Source organism: Aythya fuligula, chromosome 20 (genome assembly GCF_009819795.1).
Source record: "Aythya fuligula isolate bAytFul2 chromosome 20, bAytFul2.pri, whole genome shotgun sequence".
NCBI lineage: Eukaryota > Metazoa > Chordata > Aves > Anseriformes > Anatidae > Aythya > Aythya fuligula.
The window spans coordinates 10,925,408-10,943,475 of record NC_045578.1 but is presented as its reverse complement, the minus strand read 5'-3'; the positions used below and the strand labels follow the sequence as shown (position 1 = coordinate 10,943,475).

General features: G+C 40.0%; 1 protein-coding gene across 5 annotated transcripts in view; it reads left to right on the top strand.

The window, feature by feature from the left end:
* LYRM9 (LYR motif containing 9) overlaps positions 1-16,976 on the top strand; it is a 32,573-nt gene extending 15,597 nt beyond the window's left edge. For 2 of the 5 annotated variants that reach the window (XM_032200693.1, XM_032200691.1), the window contains exons 3-6: positions 13,687-13,827; positions 14,952-15,044; positions 16,249-16,294; positions 16,950-16,976. In XM_032200693.1, the coding sequence (XP_032056584.1) occupies positions 13,702-13,827; positions 14,952-15,044; positions 16,249-16,266 (237 nt within the window). In that variant the 5' untranslated portion in view covers positions 13,687-13,701 and the 3' untranslated portion in view covers positions 16,267-16,294; positions 16,950-16,976. Of the gene's footprint in view, positions 1-10,615; positions 10,811-12,440; positions 12,504-13,686; positions 13,828-14,951; positions 15,045-16,248; positions 16,295-16,949 lie in introns of those variants that run through there. The other 3 variants (XM_032200695.1, XM_032200694.1, XM_032200690.1) reach the window with 3 other exon arrangements.
* Positions 16,977-18,068: the final 1,092 nt, after the last annotated feature.

Sequence of the window (18,068 nt, the reverse complement as noted above, 5' to 3'; positions counted from 1 at the left end):
GTACTTTTTCAAAGCAAATCACAAATATTAAATGGGGAAGCAGAAAGATAGCTGTTTGTTTTATATTTGCTATGTTTATTTTGAACTGAATAAGTCTGGAAAGTACTGGATAAAACTGCAGATCAAATGAAAAGACTCCATAAGCTTTCTCCAGATTGTTCATCAAAAAGCATCCAATTGACAACACTGCAACAAGAAAATGCTTTTAATTAATGTCTTCAGTTAAAGGCAAAGCATTGTGGCTCTCTTAAATATATTATTAAATCTGTATTGTTTAGATAATAGGATGGGGAAAGACGCTTGCACTGAGTGCTGTGTCAAATTCATCAGGGCGTGTTTTAATTCTAGTTCACTTGCTGGATTTCACAGCTATTTGTCTGGGTATTGGGGTAATTTGGAGGGTTGAGTAAAGCTAGATGACTGTAATGAACTCATTTTGTCTTTGACTCATTCTGGCAAAAAAAAAAGCGCTATTTACGGGGTATTTTGTATTGTTAAGACTTCTGTTCCTCCTGTCTCTCAAACTTTCTCTGGGCCACTGTCTTTGTGCCATCACCAATAATTACATCAAATTAATTCAGCATAATTGAGTTAATTATTAGCACTGAAGGTTAGCAACATGACTTCAATTGAACCGAAGCTTTTATCCTCTTTTCCTGAGGTTTCACAAAATGTAAACAAATCTGAATCATGGCTGAAACCAAAGGCAGCTCCCTCTCCGTGAGGTGCTTTTGTCATTCAGAAGAGCTGTCCTGCCATGTGCTGTCTGCTGCGATGGGAGAAGCATACTCTGCCATTCTGTATCAACACCCAAATACTTACAAAAAAAAGAAATATATGAATCGCCTCAGAACCATTCCATCAAAATCCAGACAGATCAATCACTAACAAATTCAGATATGTAGAGGATATCGAAACTGGTTTATCTGGCAAGCATCAAAAGAATTAGGATGTAGATTCCAAAGATTCAGGGGATTGTTTTCTGAGTTAGGGATGCTAGGGATGAATCACTTGAGAGGCATAGTCAGCAGCATGATTCCCTGTATAAGGTACTAGTGTGAGAATCAGAGGATAGGATTCCTGATCCCAGCACAAGCCGCTCCATTTCCTGGAGCACAGTTTCTTTTCAGGATGTTTTTCCTCATACAGATCCAAGAGGCTAGAGTTGGCTGTTTACACATCCATGGTCTGGGCATAACGCAATGGGATATTTGAATTCTCAGCGTTTGCTTTCTGATCTCATCTAAACAAAGGGCATGACTCTGCTGTGAGGCTGGATGGCAAACAGCCTTCTTCCACATGGGGTGGGCAGAGGCTGTTCTAGCGCTATGAGAGCTATGCTGCCAGTGGGGCCTGAGCATGTACTGCAGATTTCTTCAAGTCAGTGTTGCTGTGCCAGCCTGTTGACATCACTGCAGGTCTGATCAGTGGGCTTAGGAAGCCTATTCAGAATGAACAAAACTGTTTCCTTCCAGCACGTGGTGTTTGCTTCCCTTTTGGAAGCCCATCTTAACCCAGAGTAGGAGAGAAGCAGCAAGGACTGAGCAAGGATCCCTTTCTTTGCAATAAGCTTATTGAAAGCCATAATTTTCCTTGTTTTTCTTACCAAGCAGGTGGTCTTTCAGTTAGGCTAGGCCAGGGAGAGTGACAGTAAAATTTCTAGGAAAACTTGAGATACGGCTTTAAGACCTCTCGAATATTCCTAAGATATGGTGGGCATTTGGCCACGTGATTAACTGTTGGTATGGTAACAATCCCTGATTAGTGAACTGTGCAAATTAAAATCCCCCTTAAGAGGCTAAACACTCTCAGACTTAAATGTTCTGTAACACTGCTGCTTGTAAGCATTTCTCCCATGGACGGGCCTGGATTTTGCTCAAGGTGCTGTGGGTCAAATTCATCTGGAGTACGATTCTGCCACTGGCAGGGTTTACACCATGGAAGGTTTGGGTACAGGTCATTACTTGGATTGAGGGCAAAGGACTGGAAGATGCTAAATCGCAGCAGGTGGGGGTTGGGATAATGAGATGGCAAGTTGGTCTTCGTGCTGCTGTAAAGGATGATATAAATTAGGAAGGACGATTACAGGGCAACCCGCAGATACCAGGGCATTGTCTGAGCACCATTGTGATTAGTTTGGGATTGTGTGTGGATAGGATGAGAAAGGTGGTGCTGCAGTACATCAGTAAAATAAGAAGTTACACTGCAAAGCCCTCCTGTAGTGTAGATTTTACTCCCTTGTAGGCTGGGTGTGGTATTTGCACTGAAGGAATGCTGAGAGACCTACTTTGGGCATTCTTGGTTTTAAGTAAAAAGCTTATATTAGCCTTTGGTCTATAGTGAGAGTCACGGTGACTTTTTTGCTTTTTCTCAAAACCTGACTCTTTATGCTGTCATCACTTTGTCCTTCTATTGAACTTGTGCACTTTTATTTTCCCAGTTAGAGTCCTTTCTACACTAAGTGGTAGCAGCTTGTTTGAATTACATGTTTTTACTCTTTTGCTAAAAAAATAAAACAAGATAGGCTAGTTTTGCCCAAGCAATCCTGCTTTATCTTAAAACAAAATTAAAATTAATTTTGTACCAGTTTCAGTCCTGAATTGGATCAGGAAGCATGACAAAAGCATATGTAAAATTTGCCGATTCTTGAGGACCTACTTCTTCCAGACTTACATGACCCATAATTTATAAAACTAGCGCTTCACTTAAAGACAGCATGCATTCATTTGCACCCTTCAAAAGAACTTTCCTACCTTATGCTGCTAACTGGGTATCCTTGTTTTGTGTTTAAATGGAGGCTTCTTCAAAAATCTTCAGAGATTCAGAAAATATTAGAAGGTGATATACGCCTATAATTACATCCTGAAAGTTGTTATACCGAGTGTCACAACTGCACTAACTGTAGGGAGAGCCACTGGTGCTAAACTGGAACATGTCAAAGTGCAATATTTACAAGAAAGGGAGGAATGAACAGGCAGTTTTGTTTTAAAGCTGATGGTAGCAAGATCCAATTCAATTCATATTCAGGCATGATCTTGCCTATAAATACTTACAGATTTGGGCAGTAAGAACAAAATAAGTGTTGACAGCACTTCACTGAGAAGTTTACAGCTGGGAGGATAAAGTTCTTACAAGACGGCCTTTCAGAATTTTCTTTGCGCTTGGAAAAGTCACTGTTGGGAGAAAAAAGTGGAGAAGTTTGCATTGCACCTAAGCCAGAGAGATTCCTGTCTATTCCTCCATTGCTGCCCAAACTTGGCATTGGGTAAGCATGCTACAAAGAATATTTCTTCAATTAGTCTAAGCACATTCATTAATTATCCCCAACTGGGTAATCTGGCCTAAGTGTAGGAAGCGTGTTTCTTCCCTGGTGCTGGATTGGAAACGTCTCTGCCTAGTGGCGTTCAATAGCGCTAAGCCTCATGCTGGTGCTGTCACACTGCCTGAGGCATGTCCAGCCACTGGAGATTCCTTGTCACAAACCAGGTCTTTGGGATGTGTGGTTCAGCCAGCTGGTAATCTCCTGTATTCTCTGCTGGTGCTCTGTAATGCCACCTTTACAGCGCTGTCCTCAGCCCCCAGAACGTGCTGCTGGTGCACTCTCCTTTGACATTGCTCGATGTGCGAGGCAGAGAAGCAAAGCACAGAGCAGTGGAGAACAGAAATAGAAATGAACAGAACAAAAATGTCTAGCTATCATCAGTCATGCAATAAGACATTACAGATCATATTTAGAAAGGACAGAATTCACAATAATGACAGGCCACAGCTCGTCAGAAACAATCACATCAAACCAGCAGATCTTAATAAAAGCTCAGCATGCTGGAGAGATGTGTTTATTACAATGGGATTTGAGCATTGTACATGCTCACCCATACAAGAGAGTATATCTACAGGGCAGGCCGCTGCCCAGAGCTGCAAGACATTCAATAATGCTCTGAGTGAATGTGATTTGGTCGGGACGGACGTTTGCTGGTTTGCCTAGGGCAGCAGAACCCACAGAGCTGGCCTTGAACACAGCACAGTAGTCCCTCTCTGGTGACCTTCTAGGGAATAAAGAAAACACATTACGGATTAATAACCAGAGAAGAAGGCAGTTACTTCACTGAAGCAGGACAGCTCTGCCACTCTGCTGCAGGAAGTTGTAAATGTATTTTCACAAGGAAGCTGTGAAATGTGGAAGGGAAGACTAATGTAGCCGCGTACAAAGACCAAAAAAAAGAGTGAGGATCCTAGCGAGTAGCAGCAGTCTGCTCGGGTGTCGTCCTGGCCTGATGTCAGATCCTGAGCCAAGATGTTTTGTGGTTAAAGAGGTTTCAAGAGGCTTCCAATTTCATTCTTATTTTGGCAGCTTGATTATTACTTCCCTGCACAGAACATTTTTCCCGTTGCATTTTGCACAAACACCAATTCTGGAATCGGTATTCGTGCTGTTGTAAGTGGGCCCAGCAATGGCATGATGAGTCAGGTTACAGAGCTGGGCTATGAATCTTTAATATTAGGTTCACTATTTATTTTCAGTTTCTTTTTTCTTTTAGAGTCTATTATTGGGCACTTAGATTTATATTTTCAAGGAGGACAAATAATTTTGACAGCTTAGATAATTGTACATGTTCCAAGTTCAGCACTGAATTCTCCAGATACCTAAAATCACGAAAAAATACTTTTTGGAAAAAAGAGAACAAAACAAGCTACTTCTGTTGTGCTTTGTGAACATTCATACAGCTGTAAATATTCTGAAGCATTTTCCTAATTAAAACTAAACTAATACTGCTGAATAGATGCTTTGCAAGAGTTTTTCCTTTTTTGTTTTTTGACAAGGTTTGATTACTCAATCCTATTTTGCAAAATGCACTGTGTACATCTCAGAAATTTTTGATTGAGTTCAACCAAAGCCTACTAACAGCTGGGGAGACAGCGTGGTTTCCTCGAAGACGCAGTGGGCTCAACTGGTAACAGAATCTGCAGTGAGAGCATCAACACTGCTACCAGCTTTTGGACCACAGGCACCCTCAGTAACTTAGAGCCAACCGAGAGAAATAGAGTCGTATGTTCCCACGTTAGAATGGTAAAGGCACAATACTCTGAAGGAGTAAGAAAACACACACCCAGCCTGTGTATGTGGGGTGAGCGCGAGGGGGAACAACCTTGAAACAGCAGCAGCTCAGGTAGTTCTTGAAGCTTTAACTCACATTTGAAGTCTCTGAAGCCCAGTTTTGGTGGCTGTTTAACTGTTCTGGAGGGATTGAGGTTGCAATTGTTGAGCCATAGGGATTTGCTTGAAAAACAGTTGCAGTAGCAGGAAAAAAAAAATATCTGAGAGCAGTGGCACAGTGTTGTATCGGTATCACGGGTTCAGGTATTCACAGGGTCAGTTGACAGGCGTGCTAATGCAGAGTGCAAGTTTAATTGGCTTTGGTCAGCTTTTGCTTCACTATCTGAATATCATTATCAGGAATGTAAATGATTATGCTATGCAGCGAAATGCCACAATAGTCTCAGTGTCTCCTTTTATACTTGTCTCTTTTTAAACAGGGCTTTATCTAAATGCAAATGTGATTTCAGCCTTCTGATTAGGGCATTATACAGTCATCCATTCCAGAAAAGCACAATTAGTGGATTATTTTGTTTCTGACTCAACAGTTCTTGGTTTAGATAGTTTGTTTGTTGTACTATGCATGAAATTTAAGTTATCACAAGGAGATTTACAGTATTAGTCACAATTACAGCCAGATTTTGTGAGGTTGAGGTTTTTATTTTTCATGGCAGATAAAAATTGTAACATTTGTGGAGTCTTTTTGGAACAAAAGCATTAATGCAGACTCTTACTATGCCTTATTGTCCTTTTTGTGCAAAGTGAGGGGCAAATTAACTATGCAAATTCCGTGATGTCGTGGGGTGTACAAGTACAGAATTCAGTCATACCTCTTCTCAGGATTTATTCAGCGTTGAATTGTGCTAAGATACCGTGGCACTGTATGAGAACCTAATGGTGGGTCAACTCGTAAGATTATTTCTGATCAAACAACTGTGTTAGTAAAATTGCCATCAGTTTTTCCATGTCCTGATTTCCAGTGAAGTGAGATAAAAAAGATCCAGTCCAGTTCCCCAAGGCGGTTGTCTCCCAGCTGAGATAACATGGCAATGCTTAGTTGATGCGGAATTGGCTGAGGCAGGAAGGTGCAAAAGCATAGTTGGTGGGACAGAGTACTTCAAAAGCAGTTAAAACTGTGTATGTCATCTGGAAGAGAAGAACTGTATTGCACGATAAAGCTAGGATGCTGGAGGCAGCTCAGAAAGGTTAAAAGGGGGAAAATAAGAAACCAGGGAAAGAGAAAGACCTGTCCAGATGACATTTCAATATGCCAGATCGTAAGAAGAATTTGATTTGATTTCATGGAAGCTGGATACACATATAGACAGGAAAAGAAAGAGTATTCGGTTCTAATAAACTATCAAATGGATTACTGCTTTAGGGTTTTATACGGCTTTTCCAGCCAGTAGGCTCTGAAATCACGTTAGATGCTGTACGTGGAGCTCACAGTTGAGCATTATGGTACATAAAAAGTTCTAATTATCTTTCTACAGTTGCAGACTGAGGCACTGAATACACTGAAGTGTATTCTTGAAATTACAACGACAATGTTGCAAGATTGTGGTGGTCCTAAAGGGAGCAAAAGTTCCAAGAATGCCAAGAAAACGACTAATGAATAGGAGAACTTAATCCAGACTCAAAAATTAGCCAAATAGTGTTTGTTTTTTTTTTTTAATGTACACAACAGTGGCTGTCACAACTTAGGTAACTGAGGTGACGATACAGAGAATGCGTTTCAGCACTCTGAAACACAGCTCCCGGTACCCCGACAAGGTAGCAGTGGCTCGGTGCCGCTGGTGAGGTGTGGGGGGTCCCTGGGTGGTGCCGCAGCTGCAGGGAGCAGGTGGAGCCCCCTGGAATTACGGCGCCCTTCACAGCCTGCTCAGGGTGGTACAAACACGGGGACGCTGCGTGCTCAGAAAAATACGGGGTTTTGGTGGTAAACTCCCCCGTGAAGATAACTCATGTCCCAAAGGTTGTAACGTTTGTGACGCTGTGGATGTACAGCAGCATTCGGGATCACTTTTTCTTTCAGTATAGGGCCTTCCTGTAATGAAGGTTTGATAACTAGAACTGGTGAAAATGTCAAATTTCAAATCCATTACGAACTCCAACATTTGGGGGAAAGCAGAAGCAATTTTTCTGAAATTTCGTGTGTTGGTCACAAGATTTGAATTTAACAGTTCATTGTGTTCCTATGAAAAATACTGCAGTGGAAAAATCATAATTATCTAAAGTGAAACACATTTTTCATTCCATCAATCAGCTTAATCATTCCATATTTGTATGTTTATGAGACTTTGGTTTCCTGCTCTCTCCCGTAGATGAGTTTCTTTATGCTGAAGCAGGCTGTCCTCTACATTCCCAACACATAAAGAATCTGTGCTTTTGCGACAGGAAATCTATAGCACCACTTAGGTTTAATTAGAGCATGGTGACAGATAGGACTTCAAAGCCTAGAAACAACTCAACAAATTGGCCTTACTCCCAAAGCATGTTTTGAGGTGTGCCTTGAGCTGGGATTCAGTGGGAATATGGGAAATACAGGGTTAGGAGCTGAAGGACAGTGGAACTCTCCCAGTTCTTACCAGCTAAGGATCAAACCAAATGAACCTGCGTATAGAGATAAGCTTGCGTTCAGGTCAACAAAACACTTTTTCTATTAAAGCCTGAATGTCAGTGCTACAGAACATCCCCAACTGCCGCTGAAGGAAGGAGGAAAGGGAGAACAGTGACTGGAGCCAAAGGTGTGCTGTATGAAGCTGGTCTAATCCTTTAATCTCTGCCACTCACTGTCCTGTAGGCAAGCAGGCCCGTCTCAGAGTGGGGTTCTGGTGTGTCCGCAAGACACGGGGAGACCCTCAGGGTACAGGAATAGAACAGATTCAGAGATGCACTTCAAAAATGGCTGGCTGCAACACCTCTACGTCCTTAAGCTCCAGTAACTCCAAGGTCTTGCTTACCCTGCGCAATTTCACATGGCTAAAAAAAAACTTAAGGCAGCCAAAGAAAGTCAGTGTGTATGCTGCTGGACTTCTTGACTTCTTGTTATGAAAGAGAAGTGAAGCTAGATTTTGGTCCAAAACATAAAATCCTGTTCTCAGCTCTTCTGAAACAGAAACATCAACATCTTCTCTAAATTGAATTGTGTTGTGACAGAATCCCTTAAAATCACAGTGTGTGTCAGGAACGTTGCTCAGTCTAAATATATTGTTCTCAGTTTTTTTGTCACCTGCAGTACAAAATGTAAAGGGAAGAATGAAGTGAGGGGATTCAGCATGATGCTTGTGCAGTAAATGTTTATTACAATATATGATGTGAATTAGTAACCCCAAAATAGTTTAAGTAAAAAGATAACAAACACCAGGTGAATTATTTCAATAATTCTATTTAAATAGTTGGGGGGAAAGAGCCAGGTGTTGGGTGAAACTAAATTTCCTGAACAGGAAAGCAAAGCAAAGGCATTTGCATAATAAAGCAAGCTTTGTCCAAGATGATTTTCCTGAAGTTTCATTTGCATTTTCACTGATAGCTGGTAGGGGAACACAGTGATACGGCTGAATTGAGTGCTAGCAAGAAACTGAAGGAGAATCTTCTTTGAAGGTCCGTTCATATTAGAAGGGTTCCAGATTTGTTAAGAAAACAACTTCAGAGAAGTCAAGGAAAGAAGTCAGTGCTGAGAGTGATACCGAGGGTGGAGTGAAAGGTGTGTGCTGCAGGGTGCCCTCGGCTCTGAGTGCTGGCAGCCAGCCCCAGGACTGACTGAGCCCCTTCTGGCGGCTGGGGAGGCGATTCTCAGGGATGTGCACAGGCTGTGCTGTAGGCACTTTAACTTCTCTTTTTTTCATAAATACAAACTCTTTGCTAATAAGCTTGATATGATTATATATCAAATCAGTGGTCTGAGGGTAAACTGATTAGGACTGAGTGTATCTATTGCCAGTGGAGCTGCAGGTCTGCACACACCAGCAGCTTACTCTCAAATTGCTTAGCTCCCAGAGCCTGCCTGCTTAAGCTCATTGCAAAAAGTTTAATTTGGGATGAAAAGCAAATGAGGACTTCAACACTTGGAAAGTAAATAAATCTGCTGGAATATTATACAATGAGGTAGGTGCCCAATATGCCCAAGCAAAACTGAGGTCACAGACATGGAATTGTTCTACTTAACTTAACCTTGTAACAATAGGCGCTGTATCATAACGCTTCCTTCTGCATTCAGTGAGAGAAAGGTAGGGAGGGATTCAGTCTGTTTTTTTGGAGCTGTTTTTTTGGAGTTTATCTTTCTGCTGGTTGGAGGGGTAATACAGGGATCCCTTTACAGACCTTGGAGTGTAATCACCTCATTTTACTCAAATGCCAAAGGGAAATGAATTCAAACCAAGTAACTGCATGGAACTGATGTCCAGCATAGGTTTAATTGCAAAGAGAAAGTGATATTTTAGAGAAAAGAATGGAAGAGAATGAGATGAACATTCCTAAGCCCGGGGGAGTTCTAATCTGTATTTTAAGCTGAACTTTTTAGGGCAGAGCCATAATTAGCAAATCTCGTGTGCTTGGAAAATGGGCTGGCTAGTGGGGTAGTCAGACTGAAACCATTTTAAGAAGCCAGCTCTTGGTCTCTATTTCTGAAGTTTTGTAAAATCTTTCTGCCTTATGTGTTTTGTTTTTGTTTTTCCTGGACAGTAGAAATCCTGTGGTGTGTGAGGATGAATGACTTTTGTTACACAAATACGAGAGAACAGAACTGGAATCAAGCAAGCAGAATGAAAAGATTGCAGTAGCGGTGGAGAGCCAACTTATTGTCCTCATGATGGAAGAATAGTTTTCTAATTGTTCATGAAACCTAATGGAAGCCATATTTTGGCTGTAAATAATTCTCAGGAGGGACCATTGTGAAGTCTTACCTCATCTCTCTTACTTTACTAATAAAACATATCAAATATTCAAAAGCAGGCACGCCCTAGGAAGCTCAAAGTGCACTAAACCACTTGTCAGTTTTGGATACCAGAGAAAGATGGGACTGTCCAGAGGTTTTTCTGGCACATCACTGACCTGTTGGAAGCTAGTGCCGATTTATCTTTGGTACGTGTCAGCTGTGAGAGGAGAGGATAACAGGCAGAAGGTAAAGATTATGAGGACGGAATCCAAGAGCCAAATAATTAAGGTTTTCTTACTCACAAGACATCATGATATTACACCCAACCATGGTGAGAGAGGGGGGTTTGAAAATTAACTCCAGTTAGCATCTGCTTCCGAGTTACCTGTAGCCAAAAAAAAAAAAAAAAGGAAATACCACATCTTGCATTTTGTCCATGGAATCTCTCCTAAGTGGTGTAACCATTTCGGTCCTGGAGATCTGTATTCTAGAATCCAGTAATAAGACCCAAACCAAAGTTACTGTCTTAAACATTAAATTCAGCCTGCGTTTTGTCTCGTTGGTATGTGTTAGTTCTGACACCAGGTGGGGCACTCCCAGCACAGGACTTATTGCTGCATTTGGCGTTGGCATCACCCATCTCTCCGCCTGGGGAACGATCCCTGTCTACTCTCCTTCTCAGATCCCCCGAGTGGCAGTGCTTTCCCTGGGGTTAATTAAGGGAGTGTCCAAGCTGAGCCTTGTGCGTGTTGCTGGCCAGCCGTGTTGCATTAGCTACGATGGGAAGTTACCCCAGCCGTTCCAGTGGCTTACAGATCAGGGGATTCAACTGTCGTTTTGTAAGTGCTTTTTTTTCTAACGTTAATGGTAGAGTCATGGTATCAGCACCATAGATTGATCTCACAGCTCTCTGCAATCAAAAAATTATATGGCATATTGGTAACAAGGTATGGGTAAAAGGCCAGTTTGGAGTTTTTAAGGGGGAAAAAAAGGCCTGTAGCCTAGAATTACAACACTTAAGGGTGTTTTTCACTAAAGGGTTAATCGGTGTGTTCTATTGTATATCTTTAAATTAGTTTTAATAAGTTACATCACATAATTTACATCAGCTCATCAGATAGTAACTCTGCAAAGTTCTCCCCTGAAACAGCCGTCTTTTTCTCTTGAAGGCTAGAAAAAGGTTTTCGTTCTGAAGTGTCATCAGAAGCTTTCTTCAGGGCTTCTATGGCACCCACCATTAGCCATGACTCACTATTTTTTAAGGACCTGCAGAAACAGTGTTATAAAACTTGCCTGTTGATAGCAGCTAAGCAGGTGGTGAGCTATGTTGTGTGCTCTATTAGGCTCCACAAAAACATGTTCGTATTACTGTCACCTCCTCCCCATTCCCATCCCACCTGTTTGGCTCATCTGCTTCATTCTGCCTCATCTTATGACTTGTCATTAGTCTGCCTTGTAAATTCTTTGTGGCAGAAACTTTTTCGTTAGACACATATATATGGATATACAGAGAGAGGGACTACCTACCACGACCAAGCCCAAGTTCCTGGCTGAAGGGTATGGGCCCGATCCCAATACAGAAAGTAACGCTAATATCGCGAGGCTTTTTCTTATATATCTTCTGTAGACAAGAAGCTCTGCCGCAGGAACAGCTCTCTCTCATTTTACAGGATTTTACCTATTTTTGAACCTAACCACCTTTTGTCTAATTATGGCAGCATGGATTTCACCAGTCTTTCCCTAATGAGCAGAAGCAGCATTGCCATGAGTCACTCAGATATAACCTTGTCCTGTGGCTTGGTGCCATGAGTAAAGCAGCATTGTAGAGGCCCACCCTTCAAGAATAGGGTACATAATGTGTTTTTCTCATAGAATTGTTTAATTTTCTTCAGATAGAAGAATCGTACATAACCAGCATGAGCGTACACTAAAACCAGAGTATGAATAGAACACGCAGAAGAAACTCTCGGGGCCAGAGCAGCGAGCAAATGTTTTTCTCTCTCCCCCTTTATCATAGAATCATTCAGGTTGGGAAAGACCTCTAAAATCATCTAGTCCAGCCTTTAACATAATATTACTTGCTGTTTTAATTTTAATTTCCTGGCCATGTTTTTATTGTTGTAAAATTACTTTACACTTTTAATACTGTTTTTAATAAAATTCAGTGGATATCTTGATTCGTGTTCTTTGTTTTCAGCAGCTAAAAAACGTGATAATGGCTCCACTACCCAATGCTAAATTTGTTCAGAACCCTTTGCAATTACTTGCTTTTCAAAGGTGCTTTGCAGTGAAGGTGCTGTATCAGAGCTGACTGACGCTTGGAAGTTAAGTACATCAGCTCTGGGCACTGCAAGGTCAGCGGAATATTTTGTTGTCTCAAGAAGAAAACTGGTATTTATTTCTTTATGGCTGTGAAATTTACATATTGGTCAATTCAGAGACAGAAGTTTTTGCTTTATTTCTGTCCAGATCTGCATGGCTGATGCCTGGCATTTTGCTTACGTGACTCAGGGGAAGTGAGCAGAGCAGCTGGTATGTATGTGCCTATTGGGCAAGTCTGGAAATTCCGGACAACTTGCAACCCAACCAAACCTCTCTGGAGGTCTTGACCTAACGTTTTCAAATTCCATTGAATACGACATTTAGGCAGTAAAAGAATGTATGTAGGGATATTCAGATTCATGTGTAACAGTCCCATGCATTAGCTTTAGAAATCCCATCGAAGAAGGCCTACTAAGTCTTGTACTATCTTGTGTTACTGCAACTCTTCGTATGTTTAAATCTGGCATTGCTCCTGTCTGGGCACTCCTGTGGCTGCACGGGTGGAATGCTTGGGCTGTTAGCTTGGAGGTGTTGAACCTGGTAGCCAGTGCAATCTGTGAGATGTAATTAACTTCAGGTAAAAAGCATAAATTTCTCATCTGGAACCTCAGCAGCCCATGCATGAGATGCTTATTGTGTTATTCTACTTGGAACTAAATTTGGCCAAAGAAATTTCTTAAAGGAAGCAAAAAGAAAAAAAATATCCAAGTGATAAGTAAGTATCATAGCGGGTGCTAAAATAATGACTTACACCTACTTCATTATTTAGTTACTTATGTATTATCTTTATTCTTAAGAGTAATGATGTAAAAGTGTTTTTTTCCAAATGTTAATTTAGTTCTCTGCAGATGGTAACCATCTGTTAAATGACAAGTCATTTACAGTATTTGATTAGCACTTTATATGGATTGGGTGGACTTACTGTTACAATATGTAAGTGTAGTTATTGAGGTGAAACTTGCTAGATTTGTTCTTTTCCTGTTGCTGTTCCAAAAATGAAAAATTTCAAAGCTAATGTTAAGCCACAAACCTCAGCCAAATACAAGTAAACAGATCTCTTGGGGGCTGCCAATACTATTCTGTTTACTGTAGGGTTTTTTTCTTCTTCTTAAGAGAAAAAAAAAGTATTAAATTGCAACACAGCTTAATATTACTATTTTAAAGTGATTTTCTCTGCTTGAACTGCACACTGTTTTTTCTACTTTGATCGGTGACAAATAACCACAATTTGTCCATAAACTAAGCAAGTTCTGATGTATTTCATGTTGTTTTCTACTGCTCAATTTTAATTTACTGGCCATGTTTTTATTGTTGTAAAATTACTTTATGCTTTTATTACTGTTTTTAATAAAGTTCAGTGGATACCTTGATTTGTGTTGTTGGTTTTCAACAGCTAAAAAACGTGACAATGGCTCCGCTACCCAATGCTGAATTAGTTCAGACCTCTTTGCAATTATATCGCTACCTGCTTCGCTGCTGTAAGCAACTTCCCGAAGAGAATATTCGTCAGCATTACAGGCATGCAATCAGGCAGGTGAGAAACATATTTCTTTTCACTGGTGGAATTCAGAGTTGTGTGGTAGTTCCTTTTTTGTTTATTTTCCCCCTACAGTTTGGACCAGCTTCTTATAACTTTGGGCATGTAAAATTTTCTGTAAGCTTGAAACCTTTGTGGATTCAAAGGGTTATGCTGGGAGTGTGTGAAGGAGCATTTCCTTTCGTCTGCTTTGAGTCTGAAGTCTTCAATTTTTCTTTTGCTTTCATCTCTACTTCTTGTGTTAGTCCAGAGTGAACAACAATTCCTTATTCACCTAAACACATCTTTTATGGTAATACTTGCTAGATCCTTGTCTGTTACTTTTTTTTTTTTTTTTTTTTTCAGGACAGGTAAATCTCATCTAACTGTTTATATGCAAGTCATTTCGTGCCTTTGATGTTCTGTGTCATTTGTAGTTTTACTGTGCCAGACAACTCCAAGGAAACTTCACTATTCAGCATTTTACTTAGGTGCTGTTGAATTTACTAGGATGTGAGATGTTTATTAAATTTGGTCATGTACTTTGCATTTCCATGTAAAGAAAGGTATCATAGAATTGTAGAATGGCTCAGGTTGGAAGGGACCTTAAAGATCACCTAGTTCCAACCCCCCTGCCATAGGCAGGGATGCCACCCACTGGATCAGGTTGGCCAAGGCCCCATCCAGCCTGGTCCTGAGCACCTCCAGGGACGAGACACCCACAGCCTCTGTGGGCAACCTGCTCCAGTTCCTCACTACCCTCTGAGTGAAGAATTTCCTACTAATGAAGAATTTCCTCCCAAATCCTGAATTCCTGAGGTTCCTCCCAAATTCCTGAGGTATCTTTACCTCCTAAAGGTACCTCAGTTTTTGTCCAGAATTCAAGTTCTCAGTAGTCTGTGATCATCTTCTCAGTGTTTTTTGCTGATGATGTTTGAAAGGAATATAATATTTAATATGAAATTACATTTACTAAGCCTTGTTATGGAAATAGCATAGTCAGGTGCTATGATGTATATTTTTTACCTTTTCAGATCAAATGTTTGTGTGCCTCAAATTTTCTTTAGGATTTAAAAGGATCCTTATTTTGACAATTGTTGCAGTAAGTTGGTCATCAGTGTAACACTGATCAAATGTTGCAGAGTTTCAAAGTTCATGCGGATGAAGACAATCCTGAGAGGATCCAGCAAATTATTAAGAGAGCCATCGAAGATGCTGACTGGGTCATGAATAAAGTAAGTGCATCAGATTGTTGAAGTTTAGCTCTGACTTAGTTCAAATCAAAGAATAAAACACTGCAAAGTGAATTAGGAGCAGGAAACTGTTCTACTGTCCTGGATATTGAAGCACCTGAGTGAAAGGAAATAACCTAGCTGTTTGGGGTTTATGAATTTGATGGTTCTCGTTTAAAAATTCTTCTTTGTCAATATAAATTTAAGTGTATTTTTTAGAAGCAATGATGCTTTAAATTGATCTCTGTATATTTTTTTTGTTTCCTTTAAGAATTATATTAAATTTCAGCAGTGGTGACTAATGTCAGTTTATCATAGAGGAACGACACAAGTCACAGATCATTGTTAAAAAATGGCTTCTTTCCTAACAGGAATCTGTCCTCTGTTGATCAGTTTACATAAATTCCCTGAATGCTTTTTTCTCAGGTCTTACCTGTGACTAAATGGATCAGGGTTAGACAACATGGTGGCAGAATTGTGGTAATCAGTTCACTCATGCCACAGTTATCACCAAGTGGAAATGCCTCCTTACTGTCACAGCACTGAAATGTATCACTCAAACAGGCAATGCCACAAGGTCCATGCCAAAATATCATACTAGCAGAGGAAAAGTGGATTGACAAACTGGATTCTTAAATAAAAGAATGTTTGCCATTGGACAGCTGAGTTGCATGGACTTTGGATTTCTCAGAGTATCATGACACAAGTCAAAAATTTAGCTTGCTCTAAGTATCAGTGACTTAATTTACTAAATGACTGCTAAATCCCTATCTCTGCTAGTCCATGAAATCCAAATAAGAATTGTTACAGGAGCAAGCACAGATTAGTCATAGATTATAAATTTATAGCAGTAGCTAAATCCCAGCGGTTACAGTCTAGTAAATAACTGTCTGTGCCTGAATCTGATTTTGTTCTCCCTACAATTATGAAAAGCCTCATTGTGGTTTTGCAGCAGATTATATTGTACTTAGTTATATTGCCAGTTTTCCAGTGGTGCAAGAGGAGGATCCAATTTGGTGTCCATCAAGAAGCAAATGGCTCCATTATTTTATATCGCAGAGGGAAAGCCTATCGCATCTCAATCTAAATTAAAAGAAACAGGCAATTTTGTGTAGACCATGAATAGGATTGTAAATTCTTGTTGGTGTGAATCATTATTTTTAGTTATGTATTTTTTCCCACAAATATATATATTTTTTCATTTCAGTATAAAAAACAGAAGTAGAAGAAGGATGAAGACAAGAATGTCATTGGTAAACATCTTTAGAGGACTTGCAGTCAAATAAGTCCAGTGCTATGTTATTGTCTGCTATTTTCCTTTATATAATGCAAATAAAATAATATTTCTGAAGCTATTTGAGATAGTAGATAAAATGACATAGTCTAGGTTCAAAGTATTTAGCATGCATAATCACAAACCTTAGCTTAAAGCTCAAACTTCCCTAAGATTTGCATAGCACAGAACACTTCTTGGGAAAACTTACTGAGCATTAAAATATAATGCAGTACAAGTTATTAACCAATAACAAATAGTGCCCTGTCTTTTGTTCATATCTGGTGAATTAGAGTCTCATCTGAAAGAATTTAACCCGTATTTGAGCATAAAAGTCTGTCCTGAGAGCCTGAAAACTTGTGAATTGCTCGTTCAGGTTCAGAGCAAATTTCTATTTCCTTGATTATGGATTAGATTATTCTGTTAGGCCTGGGGAAAGGCATAGCCTACTGAGCGGAGAACGTTCCCCTGAGGATTTTAAGCCCATCTAGAATTTGAACTATGGTATTTACACTCCTGTTGATAGCAAGGCTGATTTAGTCTCATCTCTTGCTTTTCCCTGCTTATGGATATCTTTGTTCCACTTTGTAGGTTTGCACTTGAACTGATTTCTGTCTTTTCTTATTTAAATATAGGTGCCTGCCCCTTGTGACCCTAGGCTCTAAAATCCCATGAAAACAGATGCCATTCGGATGGGTTCTATGCGCTCCATGCATGGTATGATCACTGAAATGTGTAATCTTGTACAAATATAAAGGCTTTCACAGCTTTTTGCAATGTGTAATAAATGGTATTTAAAAACGTGAGTCTGTGTCCTTTTTAAGAAGACCATCTTTTCGCTGCCCTAATAGATTTTCATCAGGAAAAAATCAAAAGGAACACTAGGTATCTTAACTAAAATTAATTTAGGGGTGAAAGTTTCCTTTTGAAGCATTAGCTGTACTTTTGAAGCTTTTAGCTTGGAGCTTTCTGCCTCCAGGTGGCAGTGCATGCTGCTATGCATATCTGAAGTCCTAAGTGTTTGGGGGTTGGATTTGTTTGCTTTTACTGTTCGTGAATTGTGAATTGTTGAGCTTCTTCACCTGCCAAAATAGAACTCAGGTGCTAAGCCAGATCTATTCTGGGCAGATTTTATTTTTTCATGCAGCCATGAAAGAAACAAAATTCCAGCTCCAACTAGTCAAGCAGAATTTCAGACAAGTGCTATAAAAGAAATGAAGGCCATATGAGAAAGTTTATACAATAAAGTATTGTATCAAAAAATTTCCTTTGTATCTGCTCATCCTAGCCCCTACTCTTCAAACATTCTTTCACTTTGTTATTCTTTCCTCTGCCATCCATGCTACTGTCCTCTCTCTGGTCCTTCATCTTTTCACCTCATCTTATATACCTTCAGCTTTTGTAGCTTTTGTCCCAGATCTTCTTTAATTCTGGTATTTCTCATCTTGTCTGCCTACCACAGTTCTTTCTCCTTCACAAATCCCTTTCTGATAATTATCTTAGAAGATACTAAGGTATTTTGCTGGGGCCACCCTTCTACTTAATTTCAAATAATAAAGCACAAAGGTAATAGAGGATTTCAAGAAAATAGGAACAAACTTTTCTTCATATGGGGAAAATTACTTATCTTTCTGTGTAAATTTTTGGAAAGTGCATCTGTTTTAGTTTATCCTTCCAAAATAATTTGATGCAAGGTAGAACACAGAAAATTTCAGCCCTGGCATTTGGAAAAGAATATACAGTATGAAACCAAA